The sequence below is a fragment of the Osmerus mordax genome, chromosome 8, assembly GCF_038355195.1.
Source record: "Osmerus mordax isolate fOsmMor3 chromosome 8, fOsmMor3.pri, whole genome shotgun sequence".
NCBI lineage: Eukaryota > Metazoa > Chordata > Actinopteri > Osmeriformes > Osmeridae > Osmerus > Osmerus mordax.
The window spans coordinates 12,163,133-12,185,947 of NC_090057.1; the positions used below are offsets into that span (position 1 = coordinate 12,163,133).

At 45.3% G+C, this 22,815-nt stretch overlaps 2 protein-coding genes across 3 annotated transcripts in view; both read left to right on the top strand.

The window, feature by feature from the left end:
* Positions 1-890: 890 nt before the first annotated feature.
* On the top strand, positions 891-10,055 carry eif5 (eukaryotic translation initiation factor 5). 2 transcript variants are annotated; one of them, XM_067241949.1, is made up of 12 exons: positions 891-978; positions 1,224-1,454; positions 2,304-2,583; positions 2,926-3,007; positions 3,293-3,465; positions 5,428-5,539; positions 6,851-6,969; positions 7,147-7,308; positions 7,585-7,746; positions 8,057-8,221; positions 9,057-9,197; positions 9,587-10,055. In XM_067241949.1, the coding sequence occupies exons 3-12, from the start codon at positions 2,512-2,514 to the stop codon at positions 9,683-9,685; spliced, it is 1,287 nt and encodes a 428-aa protein (XP_067098050.1). In that variant the 5' UTR covers positions 891-978; positions 1,224-1,454; positions 2,304-2,511; the 3' UTR covers positions 9,686-10,055. The 2 variants fall into 2 exon arrangements, with proteins under 2 accessions (XP_067098050.1, XP_067098051.1); XM_067241950.1 differs by having other exon boundaries at positions 1,224-1,417.
* Positions 10,056-12,937: 2,882 nt separating this feature from the next.
* LOC136947459 (MAP/microtubule affinity-regulating kinase 3-like) overlaps positions 12,938-22,815 on the top strand; it is a gene marked incomplete in the record, with an annotated part of 29,654 nt that continues 19,776 nt past the window's right edge. Inside the window, 4 exon segments of the mRNA XM_067241547.1 lie at positions 12,938-13,312; positions 13,474-13,584; positions 17,603-17,794; positions 18,199-18,252. Coding sequence (XP_067097648.1) covers positions 13,534-13,584; positions 17,603-17,794; positions 18,199-18,252 — 297 coding nt within the window.

A 22,815-nucleotide genomic window follows, 5' to 3' on the forward strand; every position in this document is an offset into this window, starting at 1 on the left:
CCACTGCCAAGTACAAGAGCAGGCTGCAGCGTATCATCCGCACTGCTGAGAAGGTTATTGGGTGCAATCTGCCTACCCTCAAGGACCTGCACACCTCGAGGACCCTGTGGCGAGGGAAGAAGATTGTGGCCGACTCCACCCACCCTGGACACTCCCTGTTTCAGTCACTCCCCTCCAGCAGAAGGCTGCGGTCCATCAGGACCAATACCACACGCCACAAAAACAGTTTCTTCCCTCCCGCTGTTGGCCTCTTCAACAAGGCCAAGGGTTCACACTGACTTGTATGACTTAATGTCCTTAAAACACATTGCTTTTTGCACTGCATCACACAATTGTATCTTGTACCATTTGTATTTTTTGTATTTTTTTTATTGTAAATTACGGCAACTTATATTTTATTTTATCTTTTATTGTATATTTTACTTTAATTCTAATTCCACTTAGTATTGCTACTTATGTTCCCTTAGTATAGTTAGTCCTCATATTTAAATTTAAGATTCCTATATGTTTAATGTATGCACCTTCCTGCCAAAGCAAATTCCTTGTCTGTGCAAACTTTCATAGCGAATAAAACCGATTCTGATTCTGAAGCCTAAAACCCAATACGTCTTAATTTTCTACGTTGACAAATAAATGGAGTACTGAATGGAACAAGTACAGTATGATCTGGAATAAGTGAAGTAGTTGACCACGGACTTTATGAAAGGATACGAAATCTCTGGTTCTACGTTCACAACCAGCGGAGCACTGTTCCATTCATACCTTTTCTAGAAAATAAACTCTGAGTCATTCATAGCGAAGTTCTTTTATCGCGAGATCCAAAGCGGATGATTGGCATGACTTAAACCCAGTTAAAAGTGAGTATGAGAGTGACTGAGAACAGTGGGCGTGAAATAGTGTTGGAACTGTCGCAGATTGACAGCCCGTTGACACATACATCTTGTGGCTTTGCAAGCACTCGCTGAGAACGTACTGGAGGTGAGTCAGTGTAAGTTTCAAGAGCTAGAGTACCATAATAGACATTTTATCATTATTAGTTCAACAGATTTTTCACTACCAATCAAAGGTTATGAGAAAGCTTTATTTGAAAAATATTTAACTTAGATTGCTAGCTACGCAGTTCCATATGCTTGCAGCGATTGGCTAGCAGCACAGCAGTTCACCTGGTTTTTTTAATGATTTATTTGACCGATAGTTGATTCCCTCATTGTGTTTTGTTCTAGATTCCCCATTTTTTGGGCGTCTCGAGTTCTCTGTGGGTTTTAGTTCTCCCCACCGCAAGGTCGGATTCTACTCTTTCGGCACCGTTGCAGTGCCGCTCTGCTTCTAAATAACTGCAACTACTAGTCACCCACCAACACTTCACTGCGTCTCTGGGCGACCAGCGGTGTGTTTATGTCTTTGTTTTACGAAAACGGTGAGTACCCGGACGACAGGAGCGACGGATGGGACAGGTACTTTAACATTAAATGTATAGCATTTGTTGTGTGTTTGGTATTGTTTAATTTTACCCCAAGCTTTTTATAAAGGGAATAATTGTGTTTCAAGATGGCGTCTTCCTCCCTTAACGCACGTATCCACTGTATGACGCACTATGCAGCACATTGCTTAATCGGTGCCTGGCATGCTTCTTAAACCCCCTGCCACCTGATAATATGTGCGATGGGTTACTGTTGATCTAAAGTTAAAATGACAGTTGACGTTATGGTATGTGCTTTGCTATTTTAAAGGGTTTTGTCTGTCTTGAATGTCAGTACAGACGTATACATAAACTGTCAGTTATTCTATTTGAGAAAATCTACTATTGCTCCGGCGATGCATCATTTGTTTCATCATTGGTCAACTATAGTTTCCTTGTTGACTGTTTGATCAGTCTTTGAACTGTCCTAATTGAAATCAGATCCAAGTTCATCAGGGACGAGTAATTCTAAGATTTTACATTATAACCCGTTTTAAATGCATAATCCCACCAAGCAACTCTATAGCAGCTTTTGACCACAGTTTATTTGGAATGAAGTGCAATGATGGAAAGCCTCCATTTAGCTTAGATTTAGATTTGTCTTATCCAGAGTGCGAATTATACAATGACAATTGGGGGGGGGGGGGGGTCAACTTCTTCTCCAGGCGTGTATCGACCCCACCACCACCTGTTGTTTTTACCTACTTTGGGCGGGTCCAAGTCTTAATTAGGGGGGTCAGACCCCCCTCCCCCATAATTCTCACCCTGGGCTTCATTTGATGTGTGTGAATCCGTTTTTCCCCCATATTTCCCTGCGCATTGATCCTTTTCTCCCTCCTTCTAGAGCTGTTGCGCAGCTGTTGGAACCTGTGTGGGGGAAACTTAGCCTACAAGCACGGAGCTTGCAGCCTCAGTGGCAAGACCTTTTTCATGTCCGAGCCCGACTCCTCTTGCAGTTGTTTATGTCATCCCCTCTTGGCCAGACAGAGGATACCAAAAATTGTCAGTCCAAAATCTTCCTGTCGTACTGATAGAGTCCACAGTGTGCCAACATGTCTGTCAACGTCAATCGTAGCGTGTCGGACCAGTTCTATCGCTACAAGATGCCCCGTCTGATCGCAAAGGTGAGTTTCCTAGCAGGAGAGGAGTTGCTGTGTAACATGGCGCCTCCAGTAGAAGCACAGTGGAACTAGATGTCCACACTGAAACCATTGAATACTTAGTCAAAGTTTGGAATAGCAGTTGGCTAATCTAACCCTTCGTCATATAACGTATGTGATTAGACCTAGACCTTCAGTTCAAATAGAGACCGTAAGCTCGTGACCCAGACAGTTTGATGTTGACAGGATTCAGGACTTGCCATGCCATCATTTTGACAAGGTTATAAAATATATATATATATATATATAGTATTTGCGGTTGCCACGATTTCCTTCTCAATTTGTTTTTTTGACCTCATCCTCCAGGTGGAAGGCAAGGGGAATGGAATTAAGACTGTCATAGTGAACATGACGGATGTGGCCAAGGCCCTAAATAGGCCTCCCACCTGTAAGTAGAAAGGTGTTCATCGACCCCCTAACGTGCCCCTTCTGTCAACATTGACTGTGAGCCTGTAGACTTGGCATCTTTTAATAATTGACAGATAACATAAAAAATGTATCCTTGAACATTTATTTCCTGTACACTATCAGCGACTTCAGTGACACCAAGTTATAACATGTTTATTATAATTTTTTAGGTGTTGATTTGGTCTTGAAAGATGAGCCCTGACCAGTGTAGGGCTTCATTCTGTGACTATTCTTCTTTCAAACAAGCCTCCCCTCTATCCCTCAGATCCCACCAAATTTTTTGGTTGTGAGTTGGGTGCCCAGACCCAGTTTGATGCCAAGAACGACCGCTACATTGTCAACGGCTCTCACGAGGCAAACAAACTGCAGGACATGCTGGATGGATTCATCCGGAAGTTTGTGCTGTGCCCCGAGTGCGATAATCCTGAAACAGACCTGGTAAATATTTAGGAAGCTTTTTCTACGTCATGTTTTCTTTCGAAGCTCGTTCTGAAGAAATAGAATCACAGGCAGTGGGGTCATTTTTGCCAAGTACAATAAAATGGGCTTTAATGGACTACAAAGAAGCACTATTCATTTGTTCCCACTCCTATGTAGAGTTTGGCTCTGCCCAACACGCGTTTATTTCCAAAACAGAACAGTCTTTCCCTTTGAAAACAGATTCCACTGTTTAGCAGGTAATCGGTCACATGTCGAAGCCCTTTCCCTTTGGTTTTTCGACTTTGCTGCCGTCCCTATGCCTGGAACTTCTTTTGTGTCTGTACAGTTAGCAGAGTTGGGTCTGAACTCTGTGCCCCCCCCCCCCCCCCCCCCCCCCCCCCCCACCTCTGTTTTTGCCGTATTTACGCTGACCGAGCAAGTTTCCAATAAGGTCAGCACTGTTAGCGTACAGCTCAGAGGACACTGTTATTGTTGCTGCGCTATATCCAGGCCAGCCCTGCATCACGAGTTGATAGCGCCACTAGCATATAATGGGACTGGGCCCACGACGGATGATGCGAGCACGAATGGAATGTGCGACTGCGACTCATTCCACAGCGCTTTAGCCGGTGCTGAGCCGAGCCCACTGCAAGGGGTGTGAAGCTGCCCTGAGAGCAAAAAACTAACTTGCGTCTGTTATGTAACCCATGTAGCTGTGAGGCGGAAAAGGATTGGGGATTAAGTGGTCATTTTTCTTGAAGTGGGGGAGGAAAAATACAAAAGCAAGTGCCTGCTAGGGAATGACGTAGTTTATCATGCGGACCCCTATAACTCAGGAGCAACACACATTAACGTTTAATGGTGCCCGTGTGCGGGTGTCTGTTGCCGGTTTCCATATCCGGACCGACTGTTTCCCCCCGACACTCGCCTGTCACAAAATACCTTTTGTGTCAGGTGGGCAGATGGCGTCTCATTACAATATACAAAACCCCCTTTGTTGTACATCTGACAACGTCTTCATGGGGGGGCTAGGCGGTGTTTTTTCGGGTTGAGGACGACGGGCGCTCTCGGTCACCGTGGCGGCCGTGTGGGGTTTCTGCACTGCAGAGAGACGGCCCGAGTCACTTGACGCCTCGTCGTGATATCCCCGACGCTGCGGCAGTGAGGATGTTGTTCCTCGTCTCCTGACACCTCTCGGTCAGATGTGTGTGTGTGTGTGTGTGTGTGTGTGTGTGTGTGTCTCTCACACACTTGCAGAAGACTGGGGTGCTGGGTAAACACAAGTGCATTCTGGTATAGGGTTCCCACACTCCTTATTTTCAACCTTTTTTTTAATTATTATTATTATTGGGAAAGGAGAGGGGTAACGTACAGCTAACCAAACATCAGTTCATGGGAGAGGTTTCATCTATGCTCAGAGATTTGACTTCATTGCCATGACACGCCTATATTTAGGTAACTTCTACCGAACATTCTAGCCTGTTTTTTGTACAGCCAGCTTTTTGGAAAATGGCTATGCATCGCCCGGATGACATATGCGATATATCTGCTACATAATCTAGATGTTTCCACACTGTATCTCAGACTGCCCCTTGTGACAAGCAAGTAACAAAAATCTGTTCTCTGCGTACCTCTCCTGGACCCTTCATAGATCTGGCGATAATGGTCATGTGCTTGAGATGTCCTGATAAATGAGTTCTATTCCAAGACAGGGAACAGTCTTGTATTATTCATAGATCTCTGCAAGGCCCCTGCAGCACTTGCTATTTTACATTATTCAATGCTACGAGGACTTGCGTTTTATCTTACTTTGCTCACTTGACGAAAGTACAGTTTTATTGGTCAATAAGTTGGATCCTGCAACTTCATTATTGTTAAACGCACCCTTGATTATACTTTAAAGGGACATAATAGGGAGAAGTTCCTTCCAGTTGCATCGTTATCGACTGAAACTGTCTTGTGTTTGGATTGATCTTCTAGCACATCAACCCAAGGAAACAAACCATCGGGAACTCCTGCAAGGCCTGTGGATACCGGGGCATGCTTGACACTCGACACAAGCTCTGCACCTTCATCCTCAGGAACCCTCCAGGTGGGGCGAGCACACCTCCACCAGTCTCGCACACACACACCTCCACCAGTCTCGCACACACACACACCTCCACCAGTCTCACACACACACCTCCACCAGTCTCACACGCACACACACACCTCCACCAGTCTCGCACACGCACACAAACACACCTCCACCAGTCTCACACACACACCTCCACCAGTCTCGCACACGCACACACACACACCTCCACCAGTCTCACACACACACACACACACACACACACACACACACACACACACACACACACCTCCACCAGGCAAAAGCTAATGTCTGAAACAATGTGACATCGCAATTTGTCTCCTGAGAATCATGGACATTGTGCATAGCCTAGTCTATGAAGAAAAATGGAGGGAGGATTTAGCTTTTAACATGGGCTTTTATTTACTTAGAGAGGCCTCGTTTGTGAGGATGAGGATGACGGGCTTTGCCTCTGCCAGTCTCTCAAACCAACGTGTCCTGGGAGCTTTCAAATTGATGTCAATGTTTTTCAGGGCCTGGTTTTTATTGACTCTGAATGAATATGAATATTAACAATGCCATCGAGCCAAAGGTCAACATGTGACTCGAACGCATTTGGTTTGAACCTGCTGTCGGGGGTGGTGTGGGGGTGGGGGGGGGGTCACAGTAGAGCTTTGCAGACCCCGTACTATTTACCAGTCACACCTGAGGGATGAGCAATGCACCTTCAGTATGTTTCGCGGCTTAAAAAAGTATCCTGTGATCCCTCCTTTTAGAGGAGAACATCAGCAGGACCATCTGTTCTTCGACAGCAGCCCAGAAGTGCAGCCTCGTCGACTTTACTTACCCTCCATTCAGGGGTTGTAGCTGACGCGTGTGTACCCTTCCAAATGTCAAAATGGAAGATTCTAGATCAAGGGAGCCGAGGGGAGACCTCCCTCCGGCTGCCGGGAGTTGCTAGCCCAGCTGCCCGTGCAGAGCAAACAGAGAGGGATTGATTCAGTCGTTCGAGCGAATGAGACAAAATGAAGGCGTCTTGGATGGCCGCCCGGTGTGGAACCAGAGCCCCTTGATACTGACACATGCGGTGGAAACCTCGTCGAGCTGGAAAGGCGGTTTTCGTTTCCTTCGCGCGCTGATGTTTTTATAAGTCGGCACGCTGGTTTTGCTGCATGCAAACATTTGCTAAAATGATTCAAATGTAAACGTCGCATCTCGTCCGGGCCTATCGATCGCGTCGCCAGACACGCAGCACAGTCGCTGGCATTGGGTAGAGGTTCGAGGGTCCGACTGTTCAAACTGAGTTTTTTTCTTTCTCTGACTCGGCAGAGGACAGCGGGTCTGCCAAGAAGGAGAAGGAGAAGAAGAACAGGAAGAAGGACAAGGAGAACGGCTCCAGTGGGAGCGAAGCCGGGAACCACAACGACATAGACGCCCCCGATGCTGTGGTACGTCACGCACACACACACACCTCTCGGTGGGCCTTTGTCTTCCCGTTAGGCTTCACTTACGACGTCAGCGTCTCTCAGACACTCTGGTCATCGTTGGCCACCGAGGAAGGGGAATTTGAAGCCCCCGGTGTCTGATCTAGCTCCTTCTCTCCCCCCCCCACCCCCCCCTTCTAGGACCGGGATGACGAGGACGAGGACTGGGCGGAGGAGACGACGGAGGAGGCGCAGCGGCGGCGCATGGAGGAGATCAGCGAGCACGCCAAGAACCTGACCCTCAGCGAGGACCTGGAGAAGCCCCTGGAGGAGAGGGTCAACCTGTTCTACAGCTTCGTCAAGGTGCCGCCCTCCTCCACCGCCGCCTCCCCTCACGCACCGCTCTGCCGTAACGCTCAGCGTCATCTCGCCTCGGCCCTGCCCGGCGAATCAATCTCCGCGTTGCCTTCTCTGCGGCTTTTTAGCAGACGTAAAGGGCAGAGGAGGACCGACGCTCGAGATGTAGCAGAAGTCACATGTCAGCGCGCGTACCTAACTGTTCTCTCTCTCTCTCTCTCTCTCTCTCTCTCTCTCTCTCTCTCTCTCTCTCTCTCTCTGTCTCTCTCTCGTCCGTCACAGCTAAAGAAGGAGGAGGGCACCGTCGACACTTCGGACAAGGAGATCCTGGCGGAGGCGGAGCGTCTGGACGTGAAGGCCATGGCGCCGCTCATCCTCAGCGAGCTGCTCTTTGACGAGAACATCCGCGACCAGATCAAGAAGTACAAGCGCCACTTCCTGCGGGTAAGCTGCCACGCGCGCCGTCGGGGACGGCGCAGAAGTTTGCTTCGAAGGATTTGAAAGAAGGGTTTCTGTAAATATGGCAGTTTTTGCCAATCAGCGACTTTTTCCTCTTATTGTTTAGAAGGAAGCTAGTTACAGCATATGAAGCCAAACAATAAAAAATGCAAGCAAACAGTTTTTTTTTTATTTTTTTTTACGATTTTGTTCAAACTTGCTCAGGTAAGAGCAAAAAAAACAGGACAAGATATCTTAACATGCTAGTGACGGGAATATCTCCCCCCTTGCTCCCTCTTGTCTCTGGGTCACGTAGTTTTGCCACAACAACAAGAAGGCCCAGAAGTACCTGCTGGGGGGTTTCGAGTGTCTGGTGAAGCTGTACCAGGCCCAGCTGCTGGGCCGTGTGCCCCTGGTCCTCAAGGACCTGTACGACGCCGACCTGCTGGAGGAGGACGTCATCCTGGCCTGGGCCGACAAGGTGAACCTTACCGCCCCGTTTAGTGCAGTGGTTCTCACCCCTGTCCTGCATGCTTTAGATGTTGGGTCTCGTATCTGGGTCGTTATCTAGCTCTGTAGAAGTCTGTTAACGAACATGCATTTGAATCAGGTGTGTTGGAGCCAAGAAACATCTGCAGGACTAGTGTTTAGCTAGCTAGCTAATGCTGGGTACACACTAAAAGGTTTGAAAAAATGTGAGAGACCACAAACATGAGGACAAAAAAATCCTAGATTGACCCCTTTTGCTCCTATAGTGTGTGGTGTTTGTCCTCGGGGTTCCCCCCACACATCAGGATTTCTGATTTCGCGATCGGGGCGGCTCCGACGTTCTTCCGAGCAAGTTCGGTCACTCTTAACACACCTCACACCAAGGGAAAATCTGATAAAATAATCTGTAGATAATCGGGACTTTATCTACGATTGTTGGGACATCACCTAGGATTGTCGGAAGGGGGAAATCGGCCCAAAATCAGCCCGATTATCTTGTGGCGTGTACCCAGCATAAGTTGGCTAGTTATTGTACCCATGCACAAGCCATGTTTATTCCAGTACACAGCTGTTACAGCACTGTAGCTGTCTCTGTCTATTGTGCTACAGTAGAGTAAGGGTAGTGGGCATTTGAATGTCCCTTCATTTGAGACTTTTCACGAACTCGCCTCATGAAATATAGATTTTGTTTTTTGATAAGGAACATCCATCCAACTCTACAGACACGTTACTGCACTGAATTAAATGCCATTTGAAGATGTGAAGTAACCACTGTTGTGTGAAGAATAAGAAAAAACACTGAAATGTCCATTTTGGCGTCCTGCCAGGTTTCCAAGAAGTACGTGTCCAAAGAGCTGGCCAAAGAGATCCACGCCAAGGCAGCTCCCTTCGTGAAGTGGCTGAGGGAGGCGGAGGAGGAGAGTGAGGGGAGCGGGGAGGTTGAGGAGGAGGACGAAGACAACGTGGAGGTAATCCCACACCTGGGCCCTCCCACACCTGGGCCCTCCCACACCTGGGCCCTCCCACACCTGGGCCCTCCCACACCTGGGCCCTCCCACACCTGGGCCCTCCCACACCTGGGCCCTCCCACACCTGGGCCCTCCCACACCTGGGCCCTCAGTCAGTCACACAGTCAAGTCGGCCTTAACATTGGGATTAGACTAAATACATTTTAGCCATACCATAGTCTTCTGGTACAAAATGATGTTAGCGGAAAAAAACGTAACATTCAGTAGCTGACAAAATATAAATGACTTTACAGATATGCAAAGTGTACGTTCTCTTCCTGGGACATAAGCAATGTAAGGATTTCCTACTTTACTCTTTCTTAACCCCACACACACCACTACCTTTCCAGGTGGTATATTCCCCGACCGCCCGCGAGCTGAAAGTGGAGACGGTGAAAAGGCCCACCCCCGACAAGGAAGAGGACGACATTGACATCGATGCCATCTAAGAAAACCGACCTTGTTTTCCGCCTAAATCCCCAAAATTCTTACCTATTCCCCAAGTTCTCTATTGATGACCCCCAACCCCCCCCCCCGACCAACAACACAATATCAGCATGCCTTGGGTCAGTCTTGACCCTCAACTCCTTTCCAATGCTGCTTTTGCTATTTGGCTAACCTTCTGGCTCCGAGGTGCATTGTTAACTTTGCATCAGTATATCTAGCCTGCTGTTTAGAGTGGTGAGAAATTGCTGTTGTATTCTGTATAATCGTTGGAGAGTCTTTTTAGGTAGACAGAGCTATAAATGCACACGCATTGTATTTTTCCTCTTGTACTTTTTCTTCTATCCAATCAATTAAAGAATGTTTAACACTGAAGTGTGTGTTTGTGTTTGTGGAGGAGGATGGTAGCTCCAGTGTTTTGAGCTTTTGGGGGTGTTAAATGGTTGAGCTGTGAATGGAAAGCATTTCACTTGACTTTTTGTGTTTCTTTTAAACTGGGAAGATGTATTTTCAGGGTCTACATATAAAAGATTCTCAAGCATGATTATTTCCTCAACTAAGAGGAGAGAAGTGATTGGGAACATTGAGTCATGCAGTTCAATGCCGGCTAACTTATGACATTGTTCCGTTATCTTGAAAAGTATATAAAGTCACCACTTTACAGTGTAATTTGTTTATCATCTGTACTGGACAGTGTCACTATAAATGATAATTTAGTTGTTTACTTTAGTACTGTATATGTATTGAATAAGGGCAGTAATACTTCTAATGCGCATAATAGGAGATTCACATTCCATGTTTATCAAACGGGTTTGTCGATCGATGAAGGGGTGTTAAGGTTGTTACTGTAGCCTATGTCATCTGTGTCAATAAATTAGTATTTACCAAGGTTCAAGTGAAGAGGACTGTTTTAAGGATGCGAATGTACCCACTAGATTGTTTTCTACTTAAATGTTGTGGCACATAAAAATATCAGTTTGTGCAGTATTTCTCAATCCGATCCACTGTCCTGCATGTTCTAGATGTTTCCCTGCTCCAACACACCTGATTCTAATGGTTTATCAAGCTCAGCAGAAGCCTGGTAATGACCAGGGTTGAGAAAGGCTGCATTAGTGGATTACAATTTCAACAGTTTGCCAACATAACCTCTAGAGGGAGTTATAATCCAACCTTCCACAGTCTACCCAACAAGACCATTGAGCAAATAAAACAATGAGTCAATTAATGTATAGAATAGAAACGGTTTTATATTTCTCATGGAAATTCGATTCCATTTAACTACTGGTATGCACTGTGATGGTCATGCTGTACATCACAGTGTCAAACATGCATTGGAATGGATGATAGGTGAGGGTAAATATGTATTTGGTCTGTGAAACGGTGTGCTTATTGCTTGTGCCTTTTACTAAACACGGTACACTTGGCAATCATAAAATATTGTGTACTGTTTGTATCAGTAATTAGACCAATCCCTCACATAAAAAGCATTTTATGTGCTGCATTCCCTGCATCCCATATGTTGTCTAAATTACAGGAAGTATAATAACCATAGTTCTGAACGACTTTAAGGCCCCTTTTCAACAATAAGCATTACAGATCTTTCCATGGTGACTTCAAATGGAGTGAAACAACTCTATACCACTCTCCAGTATGAAACATAATACTAACACTTTTGGTTTGTGTTTTACAAGCAGATAGTCATAGAGACACCTCAACTGACCAGAGAGATCAGAATGTAATTGATTTGCAATGACGCAACTCCAAGTGGTGAGTGTGTTTGACTGAGGACTTGATGGGTTGTTTGTTTTGAGTGTTTATGTGCACGTTGGGGGAAGGAGTCATCCGTGTGTGTGCACACTGTGTGTGTGTGTGTGTGTGTGAGCACTTCATGCAGTGGTAGTGTGTGTGTGTGTTTGTTTGTGACTGGGCTCCAGTGTGTTTGCATTAGTAGAAAACAATCCATTGTCATGTGTACAGTAGATGACTGCGTGATCGCATAAACCCATGCTCTTGTGTGTGTGTGTGTGTGTGTGTGTGTGCATGGGTGTGTGATGATCACACTGGACCCGTACAAAGACACCTTTGTGTTAATGAGGTGAGGTCAGTGTGACATGTGAGTGAACTCCCAGACTCCTCTCTGCTCTATCCTCTTTTGGTGACAGCCAGAGTGAAACATCATGTATTTACCCCTGAGATCTCCCTCCCTCTCTGTTTCTCTCTCTCTTTCTATCTCTTTACCCCTGAGACCATCACGTGGGGGAGACTTCTGGGAAGACTTCACACGTGAAGAAATAAGATTTTTGTTTTCAATCACAAGCTAAAATCACACAAAAACAGGAACGTCCTTATCGATCAGTCTCACTGCGTATTTATTTCCTTCAGCCAGTCATTTTTTGAAGTATCCTTCATTGCCTTCTGTGTATATTTCTCTATTCTGGATTTTACCATTTGACACTAACAGTCTTACCAGAAATGGGGAATACATATTTGTATTTCTATAACATAAAAATATTAGTATCTCCATATTTGATCTTTCTTTCTTTCCATAGATCTTTTTCTCACTTGCCTTCTCATAACTCTATCCTCTCATAACTCTAACCTCTCCCTATATCTCTTTTACACTCCCTTCTCTTTCTTCCTTTTTTTCTTTGACTCTCCTGCATCTATTTCTCTTTTTCTGTCCTTCACTTTCTCTGCCTCTCTCTCCATCTTTCTCTTTGGGTGAATAGAGTCTTTGATCGTGTGTGTGGGCCACACAGGAAGTGAACTGTTAGAGGTGCGGCTCATCCTCCTTCTCGTGAGAAACACAAGACAGGACGCTGCCTGTGTGTGTGTCTGTGTTTCTAGAAGAACGAGGGCATTTGAGAGCTGTCTCAGACAGTGACAAGAGGACTCCAGTAATCATTCATCATTCTGCATGTAGCGGTGTGTATTGTGTATGTGAGACAGAAATAAGGTGGAATGTGAAGAAAAAGTTTACACTAATAGTAAATTCCAAATTCCATGCTCTTAGATTAATTACTGTAATTATTCATAGTGCACTAAAGGAGAGGATTAGCTTTTATGTACAATATGCCATGCACTGTATATCAGGTAGATTTTTCTCTTCAGTAATCACCCTAGCAACAACAAACAGCACGGCTCCGGTTGAAGCGCCAATAAGCTTTAAAGCCGTCTCTTTCCTCACTTCCTCTGAACGCATTGGGTTTGGCTTGGCACTCTACCTAGTAAGCCGCCATCTTGGATCTAGCAATCAAGCAAACCACCCAGACTTTTGAGATGTGGGGACTTTAACGGAACTTGGGGTTTTAAGGAACCAACACCACCTGGAAGCGAGGTTGTGGGCATCGGAAGCTGGAAACCAACAGAACTCAAACGTCAAAAAACTGGCAGCAAATTCTGAGACCGGTTTTACTTGAACTCCCCCTCCCCTCCCCTCTTTCCTTGTCTGAACGTTCTGTGCAGTTGTTGAGGGCCTATGAAGTATTGGTACAGTTCTTTTAGCATTTCAACAGACTATTTTTGACCGAAAAGGGATTCGGACACTTTTTACTTCAGTGTTATGGTTTGTTCATGGTCAAATTTGAGGGGGAAGGTCTCTTTTTCGCATTCTGTCCCACTGCCGGTGTCTGGTGAGTTGTCTACAGTAATGCAGATTGTTAATTTGCTTAATTAGTAGAGGATTCAATTCTTCCAGCGTTTAATTTAGCTGGAACTTCACGTCGGTGGATGCACAAGTTCATGTTTTTCAAAAGCAGCCCTGAACCTGCTTTTCTTCATCTATTGGACTAAGGTGGAACAAAGTCTAAAATATATAAGAGCGCAGAACCACTTCGGGGATCAACACATTAAAATGTCAACCAGAACGCCACTACCTACTGTCAATGAACGCGACACTGAAAATGTAAGTATATGCTCATATTGTAATAAACACTAATTTCTCATTCCAACGACCAACTTTTATGCTAGGAGTCATATGTTGCACAGATTTGTGTGGTCGTTGCATTACAATGTAACCGATGATCGTGCGGCACAAAGAGTTATAAAGTGACCAACTTGCCAGTCATCCACATGCCAATGTATCCTACGCTTGTGGCTGAGCCTGTCCTGTGACGCAGAACGCGTAGCCTATCGATTTCAGACTAATTGACAAATCTCAGGCAGAAACCTATACATGTCTGATGTAATCGGTTCACAGTTCTATAACTGTGGCTGCAATCAATTCTGCGAATCAACCCACTGAAATGCAACAGGGCTCTCCAACTTTCAGAAAACCAAGAGCTGTTTCAGACCCCACACACATACGGCAGTTTCCTAAACAATAACGTTTTGCAGTACATGCATGGTCAGAGAGTCAGCACTGAACTGCAATATGAGAACCAATGCGATGCACGATGACTACTGTTTGAGAAGCCTATATCCAGTCGGCATTCATTCATACGTGTTTGTGTACGGCAGAAACGGTCATCTATTAACTTGGTCGTCTAAATAACTTCCTTGGTCTCTATAAACATCATTCATAGAGAGAGGAGTCAACGGCTCTATATATCGTGTGCCCACCTCCAGGCTGTGTCGGTATTGTGGGTTCCAGCCTCTGATAGGGCAATCACATGCCACCATTTAATCAGAGCAAGCTATTAGAGCCCACCCCCTAGTAGTTGAGAGACAGGTGCCCAAAAGGTTTTCACGCTTCTCTGAATATCAGTCGGATCAATGAACTGCCACCAGCACAAAACGGGACAAGCACTCTGTTTCAATGCCATTCAGATTGCCAATGCTAGGATGAAGGTCTCCCACTCCGTCAAAAGACATCGTATCACCATAGTAAGTATGCCTTTTCTTCGAGGTGACCCATTTTTTAAATGAATATTGAGAACTTCAAGACAATTGCCGCAATGGGGAAAATAAGGAAATGTAGAAGTCGTTGCTCAATTTGTTTCCTGAGAAAGTTCCAGGGCGTACTTCTAACATGTCGTTTTTATGTTGTAAATGTTTAGTGACGTAGTATTGTGTATGTAACAACTACACAATTAGGCTACAGTTATTTATAGTTTTTAATGAAGAATAATCTGTTGGTGGGCTTCTGTAATAGTTGTGGTTACAGTAAATTATAAATTTGTTAGGATGTATCTGTATGAGCTGTGTTAAACATTTTACTATAAGGTTGATAAAGTTTGCATAGATATTCAGTTCTCCTGCAATGAGTGATACATTTGATTTGTTTCCTGCATTTGAATGAAAACATAGAGAGTGCTAGGGAATGAGGACTCTGCGTGTGTTGAGAACCTGCCCTCACCCATAAATGGGGAGTCAGATGGCTGAGCGGTGAGGGAGTCGGGCTAGTAATCTGAAGGTTGCCAGTTTGATTCCCGGTCATGCAAACTGACATTGTGTCCTTGGGCAAGTCACTTCACCCTACTTGCCTCTGGGGAATGTCCCTGTACTTACTGTAAGTCGCTCTGGATAAGAGTGTCTGCTAAATGACTAAATGTAAATGTAAATCAGTATGCTTGCGACACATTCAAGTTTAGGTTGAAATACCGGTGTCGTGTCTAAGACGAGACCCCTTGCATACACGCAACTCATAATTATACGTGACCTTTCACTGTGCCTTTTTAAATCGGACTAAATGCCACTGGATGTCTTTGAAACCCCTGAGGCAGAATGGGTATAGCCTGTTTTGGTCCTATAGTCAAGTAGCAGACAAACATTGTGTGCCCCCCTCTGCAGTGTAAGCCTTTTAACTGTCTTGCTGGTCCAGCTGGGTAAGATACATGTAAGGACAGATGGGACTCAAACATGTTAATTGGATCAACACCTTAATGAACAGAGAATATCCTTCTCACAATACCTGCGATAAACTACTTGGTCCTTAAAACCATTATTCAGCTTAGTCAGTAAGCGCACACGCTCCATTTGTACGGTTTGGGCAGATATTTCACAGTTGGCTGAAATACCCATAGTTGGCTTGCACTGGCAACCTTTGTAAAGGTTATAGGGAAATTGGGTTTCCTGTCAGTTGGAGCTTATGGCATGTTCATGCTCGCTCATCGTCGCTGTCAGAAGTGGGTTACTGTTGGATGGGCAAGGTGGCTTTGCCTCAAATTAGCACACAAACATCCGAGATAATGAAGAAGAAACACATTTTGGGCACGAGGTAGCAAAATCCTACACTTGTGCTAGTCTTGTTTTACATCTAGAAAGAGGTCTGCACCGTGTCTCTTGAAGAACACTGCGGGAGAAAGGTTTAAATCCGGCTGCAAGAGTAAACAAATGTGTTGGTGTGTTCACAGCATTGTGATGTCCCAGCAATCAAGAAAAAGTGTTATAAACAAGGGTTGCTGGGCCAAGAGTAGAATCAGGGCAGTGCATTGGTTCTGAAGGTCCATCAGACATCCTGGTTTGAGAGATGACCCATTTAACTGTCTGGACCTGTGTCACCACCCCAGGCTTATGTTGAGCATGTTTTTCATATCAGCCTAGGATGCTGTAGGATATCAATGCTAATGGATACAACTTGTGTGCAACAACATCCCCTACAGACCTCTGCTAACATTATTCTACCAAACTAGAAATCTAAGAGTCATGCATTCTACATTTCATAATTTTTTTCTGCTGCTATAATTACTCACAGCAATTACTAGCCTGTTCATCACAACACTATACAATTATGAACTAAAACTATTGTCATACGAGTTTTACCCGTCATAATTTACTAGGTTTAAGAGAAGAGATTAATTCATTTTTCCCCATTCGACATATCCACCTTATCTATGTATGGGTGATGTATCAATCAATAACTGCATGCCACAGAATATTCTGGAGACAAGTCAGTCTGTCACTCGATTCCATGACTGATTTACAGCCTAATGAGGTGATAAAGGATCAATGCTACAGGAAAGTTTAGTTTCATTAATTCATACAAACAACATCAGATTCATCCGGATCTATTTTGGCCACCTCAAAAGAGGTCTCGAGTTGTTTTAGTCAAGCATAGTCGTCAAGTAGACAGGCACTCCTCTCCAGCTATTTTGAGCCTCTTTAAGGGCTGACTGTGTTCTAAAATGAGAGCAACTGTTCCAGATGAATTATTGCACCGTTTGAAGGTTTTTCACAGACAAGGTGGTGAAGATCTGCTTGCTTTTGTGCAGATGAATTTCGAATGCTGACTCTCCCACTCTACCACGACTATATTTGCCCAGATATTGAATGCCACCTCTACATGTATGACCCACTTTACCTGAGTCAACCTGACCATGCGACATTAGCACAACATTTTGTTCTTCACAAGCATCGGTTCACTCTAAAGTTCACTTTAGTTTTTTCACCATTTGCATCCTCTACTCACCATTAGGAGTTTGCCAACAGTACTTTCCCTTCAAAACATCAGCCCTTATTGATTCCTGTAAGGTTTTTTGCAGTTGTCGATAGCTGCACAGTTGATCAATGCCCTCTAGGCCAGGAACATTTGGTATTTTGGCTTTGGAGACAGTTCCTTTTGTTCTTTCCTGGAAGAGGAAGCTAATTACCCAACTATTTGTACAAATTGTTTACAACTTGTTGTTGTCCAACTAGTAAACTTAATACCTTCTTAAAACAATATGCTTCCACTGAAAAAGGAATACTTAGCTGTAATACTTAATACGTGGTAGTAATTGCATATCTATATGTGGTGTGTGTGTGTGTGGTAGCTACAATAATCTACCCTTTACATGGCTGCAATAGGAACAGGACACATTTTCCTCATCTTATTCAAGTTGCACCATGGAACTGAAGTTGTTTCCCTCTCATTTTGAACTTGAACCAAACGCACACATTCCCGGGTCATACACACACTGAATCCAGTTCTCTGGAGAATTTTTCAGAAACACAGCAGGTTTCTGAAACGTACATCCCCTGACACTTGAGTTGTCTCTCCACAGCACACCTCGCACACCGATGGCCGTAACGAGGTCAGCGCGCGGCCAGGCCGTCCTGGCGCCCGCTGCCGGAACTCCATCGCATCGTGCGCCGACGAGCAGCCGCACATTGGTAACTACAGGCTGCTCAAGACTATCGGCAAGGGCAACTTCGCCAAGGTAAAGCTGGCACGCCATATCCTCACAGGCCGAGAGGTGAGTCACTGGGACCATTGTACATACAGAGTTTTTTCTGTTGAAATGTGTTACATATTCGTATTTGATGACAATTGAATGATGTAGACTACAACACTATAGACTTCTTTGAGAAGTAATTCTTTCTTGTTTTAAGATTTAGAATGAAAGGTTCTCTTGATGCGAAATAAATGACACTTACTGAGGCAACCAAAAATGGGGCCCAACTAAAGCTGTTGTTTTAATTGTTTTAAGAGGTGCACAATAGTGCTGCTTAAAGCCACATTCTTTACACTCTCTGAAACTGCACCCTGGAAATCTCAAGAAGCCATATTGTTTAGCAGAGTGAACATTCAAGTTTCTAAATCTTGTTTGAGTGCCTGAGCAGTGAATTAACGATTTCCTTCCGTTGCCTCCTGTGACAGGTTGCCATAAAAATCATCGATAAGACCCAGTTGAACCCCACTAGTCTTCAAAAGGTAAATGTCGAAATGACTACACATGCTTTTTTGGTCTCAATGCAGTTTGTCTTCTTTTGGGAGGGGCTGGCTGCAATTATATCTGAACTTCGGGAAACATATGCAAATGTCCTCGGAAGACTTGTTTGTGTGCCCAAATATTTAGGAATAATCCTGTTGAGCGTGAAATGTCATGTGAAATGACCTTTTGCCTCATGTACTGTGACTCTGTAGCTCCTGCAAGTGTTGCTCAATCTGGGCAATTTGTTTGCGACGCCATGCCTTCGCTATTGTAATTGAGCTTTTGTGCACAGGATAAATGATTCCTCCGAAGTAGCTTTGCCGTTTTCTAACCGTTGTAGAAGTTTTTAGATACTGAGGTGAACACCCATGATGAATTGATACTGTGATACACACACACACACTACCAGCCCTCACCACAGAAAGCGATAAACTGTTTGAAGTGTATCTTCACGTATGGCCTTGTAGCACTGAGGTCTGAGGCAAAGCCCCCCGTTCCGGCGTCGGCAGAGCCTGTCTGCTTGGCGGGAAGCAGAGTGGGAGCTGGTTGGAGGAGACCTCTGTGGTCTTTCTCAGAGGTTCCTAATAATAGCCCCCAGAGGAGAAATCAGAAAGGCCTGCTCGTACAATAACATGCAATTGGCACTACAAGCATGGAAAGAAAAGCTTTTTTTCCAAGGGAAAAGGGGTAGTGTGTGTGTGGGGGGGGGGGGGGGGTGGGGGCTTGACCTGTAGAACAAACCTAACCCTTTACTGAGGTCCACTTCTCTCTCTAGAAAAAGATATTGTTTTGTACCGTCGTCAAAGAGTTTTCAAATGCATGGCGAAGGAACACGTGCTTTGTCAATTGTGTTAAGAGGGATGTATGGGTTTATAAACAACATTTTGGGTGTTGCTCTTTTCACACCGTTATGACGATTGCGATAAGGCCAGGAGCTTATTGCAGTTACTATTTTCCACTTTAAGCTCATGGCTGGACCCAGACACTGCCTTTGAACAAAACAGGTTGATAACATTCTCATAACAGCGAGGAAGGAACAGCTCCAGGGCGAACGCCAGTCCTCTGGCCTTTCGGCTGATTCAGAGGGTAGGGTTCTGAGGGCGAGGGGTAGCTGTTACGGAGCTTGTCTGTCTGCCTCTGTCACTGACTGTCCTCCCCTTCCTTCCAGCTATATAGATCACGCTGTCACATTGGGGTTGGTGAAAGACTGATGATGTCCCCCTCACTCGACCCTCCCCTTCCAGCCAAACTCACACACACACTCTCTCCATCACCAGCGCCAACCCCTATAATTAGCCAGCGCTTGTTTTTCCAGGCCATCGATTCAGTTTGTTTTCCATTCGACGGGCAATCGACATCCCCCGTGGCTCGGACTGTGGGCACAGGACGTGCGGAGGGGGGCGGAGAGGGATAGAAGAGAGAGGTCGAGCAAGGCAAAGCGTCAATGAGGGATAGAACAAATCTTCTCTCTCTCTCTTTCTCCTACTTTTCTCACGTTCCCTCCTGAAGCTTGGCACCTTTTGCCTGGAACCCCAGTGCTTTCTTGGTAGACTACCAAATCTAAACGAATGGACCTTTTTGAGTTATAAAGTGGTCCTGGACTCTTAGACGACACCTAAAGCTTTCTGAAACAGTAGCCAGGTGTGGGCTGTGCCGGCACACTGCTGGCAGGAATTGGACTACCCCCAGTAGGTAGCCAAATGGACCACACTTACATCATGGCATTCCAGTCCCTTCCAATAAGTACTGGAACCTCACTGGAGACGCATCCATAATGCATCAGTTTACTTCTGCCGGGAAACTGTTATGGGTTGTCCCAAGTCGTAATGGTTGCTTACTGGAAGCCCTCAGAAGGGGAGTTGACTCCAGGTAACTTCCAACTGTCTGGTTCTTTCTCCTGTGAGGATCACTGGTCTCTCATCACGTCCACTGTCGTATTGTAACTTGGGTTGTGGGAACATGATGGGGATGGACTTCAGTACAGACAGAAAATCTGTTGGATACACACACAGTGTGAGTGAGGCTTGCGCTCAGTCCTGTAATGGCATGAATGTGTCAGACTTGCAGATGGTTTTGTAAAAATAAATAAACAAAAATAAATCAACAAAAAAGCTAGCATAATGTTATAAATGATGGCTATTCCTTGCCACCACAGCTTGATGCTCCAGGTTAAATGATTTAGGCAAGTTGCGCTACTTTGCTAATTAGGGCGTAATTTATTGCATTCCCATGCAGATGAAGTCACAGGGACTTTTTCTTCCCCTGCTGTCAGTCAGTCAGTCGATGCATGTGCTTCAACGTAGTCTTGCATACGTACTTGTCATTATCATCATCCATGACTGTCTGTTGCATTTGCACTGACTGTATTGTCTGGAGCTTTACGGTCACTATCAACGTGCTCATTGGCAATTCGCTTTTCCACGCAAGGTTCTTAAACGGTTGTCCGCTTTCTGGAACAAGACATGGACGCGCACTCATGGATTTTAATTGGCTGCTTCCAGTGCCGGAATCCATGCGCAACATTTGCCTGAAATAGCTCAGGGTGCTTTTTTTCAATTCAATATTACGTCTAATGGCAAATGCAAAATACCCTTGTCCTACAAGGTAAGCAAGTGTAGCACTTAAGGTACGGCATTAGTTTTAAGATCCCATCTGTCAAGGCAAAAAAAAATAAAAAATGATGTTGAGCACGACCAAGTGTTCCGGTTGCATAAGCTGGATGCTGCCACGGGCACTGCCTGGGTTGCGTAACTGAAGCGCTGGTGGGCGTCCCAGTGGGTCAGGGAGGCAGGTGAGGACACGGGGGGGCTGTCCGTCCGTCAGTGACCTCACTGTCCTCAGGACGGTTCAGGATCTCCCAATCATGCCGTTGATGAATCGGCGAAGCGGACAAACTTATTATTAGGTTCCTCCGGTAGGAGGGAACCTATTGTTATTATTTATTGTTATTTGTAGCACCTCTTCAGTTTAGAGCTGCCGGGCCTCTCCGCACAGATCTGCTGCTTGGATGCAACAAACCTTTTCATCAAAAAACTCAGTTCCATCTCCTGCACCGAGCTTAATTCATTACCAGACAACTCATCATTGAACATCGTCTGCATTAGGAAAAAAGCTTTTGACTTTAGAAGTGTGGATTAAAAATAACTGCCTGGGAACAGCTCTGGATTGAACGAGGATTATGCAGTGAAGTGCGGGCAAAACAATGCTCGTCCGAGGTCATTGCTGCCCAGGGCAGAGCCTGCGATTCACTGACAGACAACATTTTATTTTAGAACGGTAGTCGAGGGATTAAAATACTCTGTCCACCCACACATCCTTGGACCTCATTCAGACAATGGCCACCTTTTGTACTGATAAGACCTTTTTCCCACCTCCAGCCCCACCACCCACTTCTCAACCTAGCTCGTCAATCTGCTCGTAGACTCTTTGTCGTAGCTATTTTCATTTGCTTCGGCATGACTTCCCTTTATATAATCGGAGGGTGTAGGAGGAGGGCAGTGCTTGGAAGGTCCAGCTCTCCATTTTAAGAATGATGTTTTGTATTCTGTTGTTACCTCTGCTCACTGTAACACAGCAATCTTCCCCTGGCGATCGATAAAGTGATACTCTGAACTCCTTCTACGCTGCTGTGCTGAGGTCAGATACCGAGGATGTTGATAGAAGTGAAGACCCAGAGTCTAAAGGAGACACATAAATCAAAAGGCCCACAGTTTGGAAGCGGCTAAAAGGCCTGTAACGTCATCCGTTCGCTGTTCCCTGAGGGTCGCATTGGTCGGCTTACAGTGTGTGGGTGGGTATGGTGTGTGTGGTGTGTGTGTGTGTGTGTGTGTGTGTGTGAAGGGGTTAGGGAGGATATGACTAGAAAACGTCAACATGTGGTTATATTGCCAGGTGGTATGTCTCTCAGCACCCTAGTGTTCAGTAACCTTATCCACCCATTCACCGACACAAGTTTGTTCATCAACCATTGGAAACTCAAATGTCTATGTTGACCTTTTTTCTGTGATTTTTAGCATCGAAAATATCAATCCAAAAGTCTATTAGGTCTAGACAAATCATTTCAGGGGAAATGTGGAACAGTATCCTTCCTGGTGCATGCTTGAACAGGTTTTGATTGATTAGCACCCCCTTTTGCAGAATGATTAGTACCCCCCCCCCCCCACACACACACACAGGAGTGTCATGTCAAGGCATAACTCAACAAACAGGTGAATACGCAACTGTCCTGAGGCAGGGAGGACATCCTTAATAATTGATGGATCCTCTGGAACGCTCACAGGAAGACCGGGGCGTTGTCTGTCGTCCTCAGCTATGTAGGCCAGTCCCCCCTCCTGTCAGTGACCTCATAGTCGTGTACATCACCCCGGCAACAGCAGCAGAGGAGACTGATAAGAGGAGAAGAACGAGAGAGAGAGAGAGATTGCGTCCCATTTGTTTACTCATCTGTGCAGCTATTGTGTCTGGAACCAACCGGCGAGTTCTCATAACGTCTGAGAGGCCCTGTCTGGCTTTTGAGTATAGCTCGTTTTTTCCCTTTTTCTTTTTCTGAAGAGGTGGGGTCA

Coding starts and splice junctions, on each gene's coding strand:
- eif5 (XM_067241949.1), top strand. CDS start 2,512: ATGTCTGTCAACGTCAATCGTAGCGTGTCGGACCAGTTCTATCGCTAC. Junction 3,466..5,427: donor ATAATCCTGAAACAGACCTG/GTAAATATTTAG, acceptor TTGATCTTCTAG/CACATCAACCCAAGGAAACA. Junction 7,747..8,056: donor ACAAGCGCCACTTCCTGCGG/GTAAGCTGCCAC, acceptor TGGGTCACGTAG/TTTTGCCACAACAACAAGAA.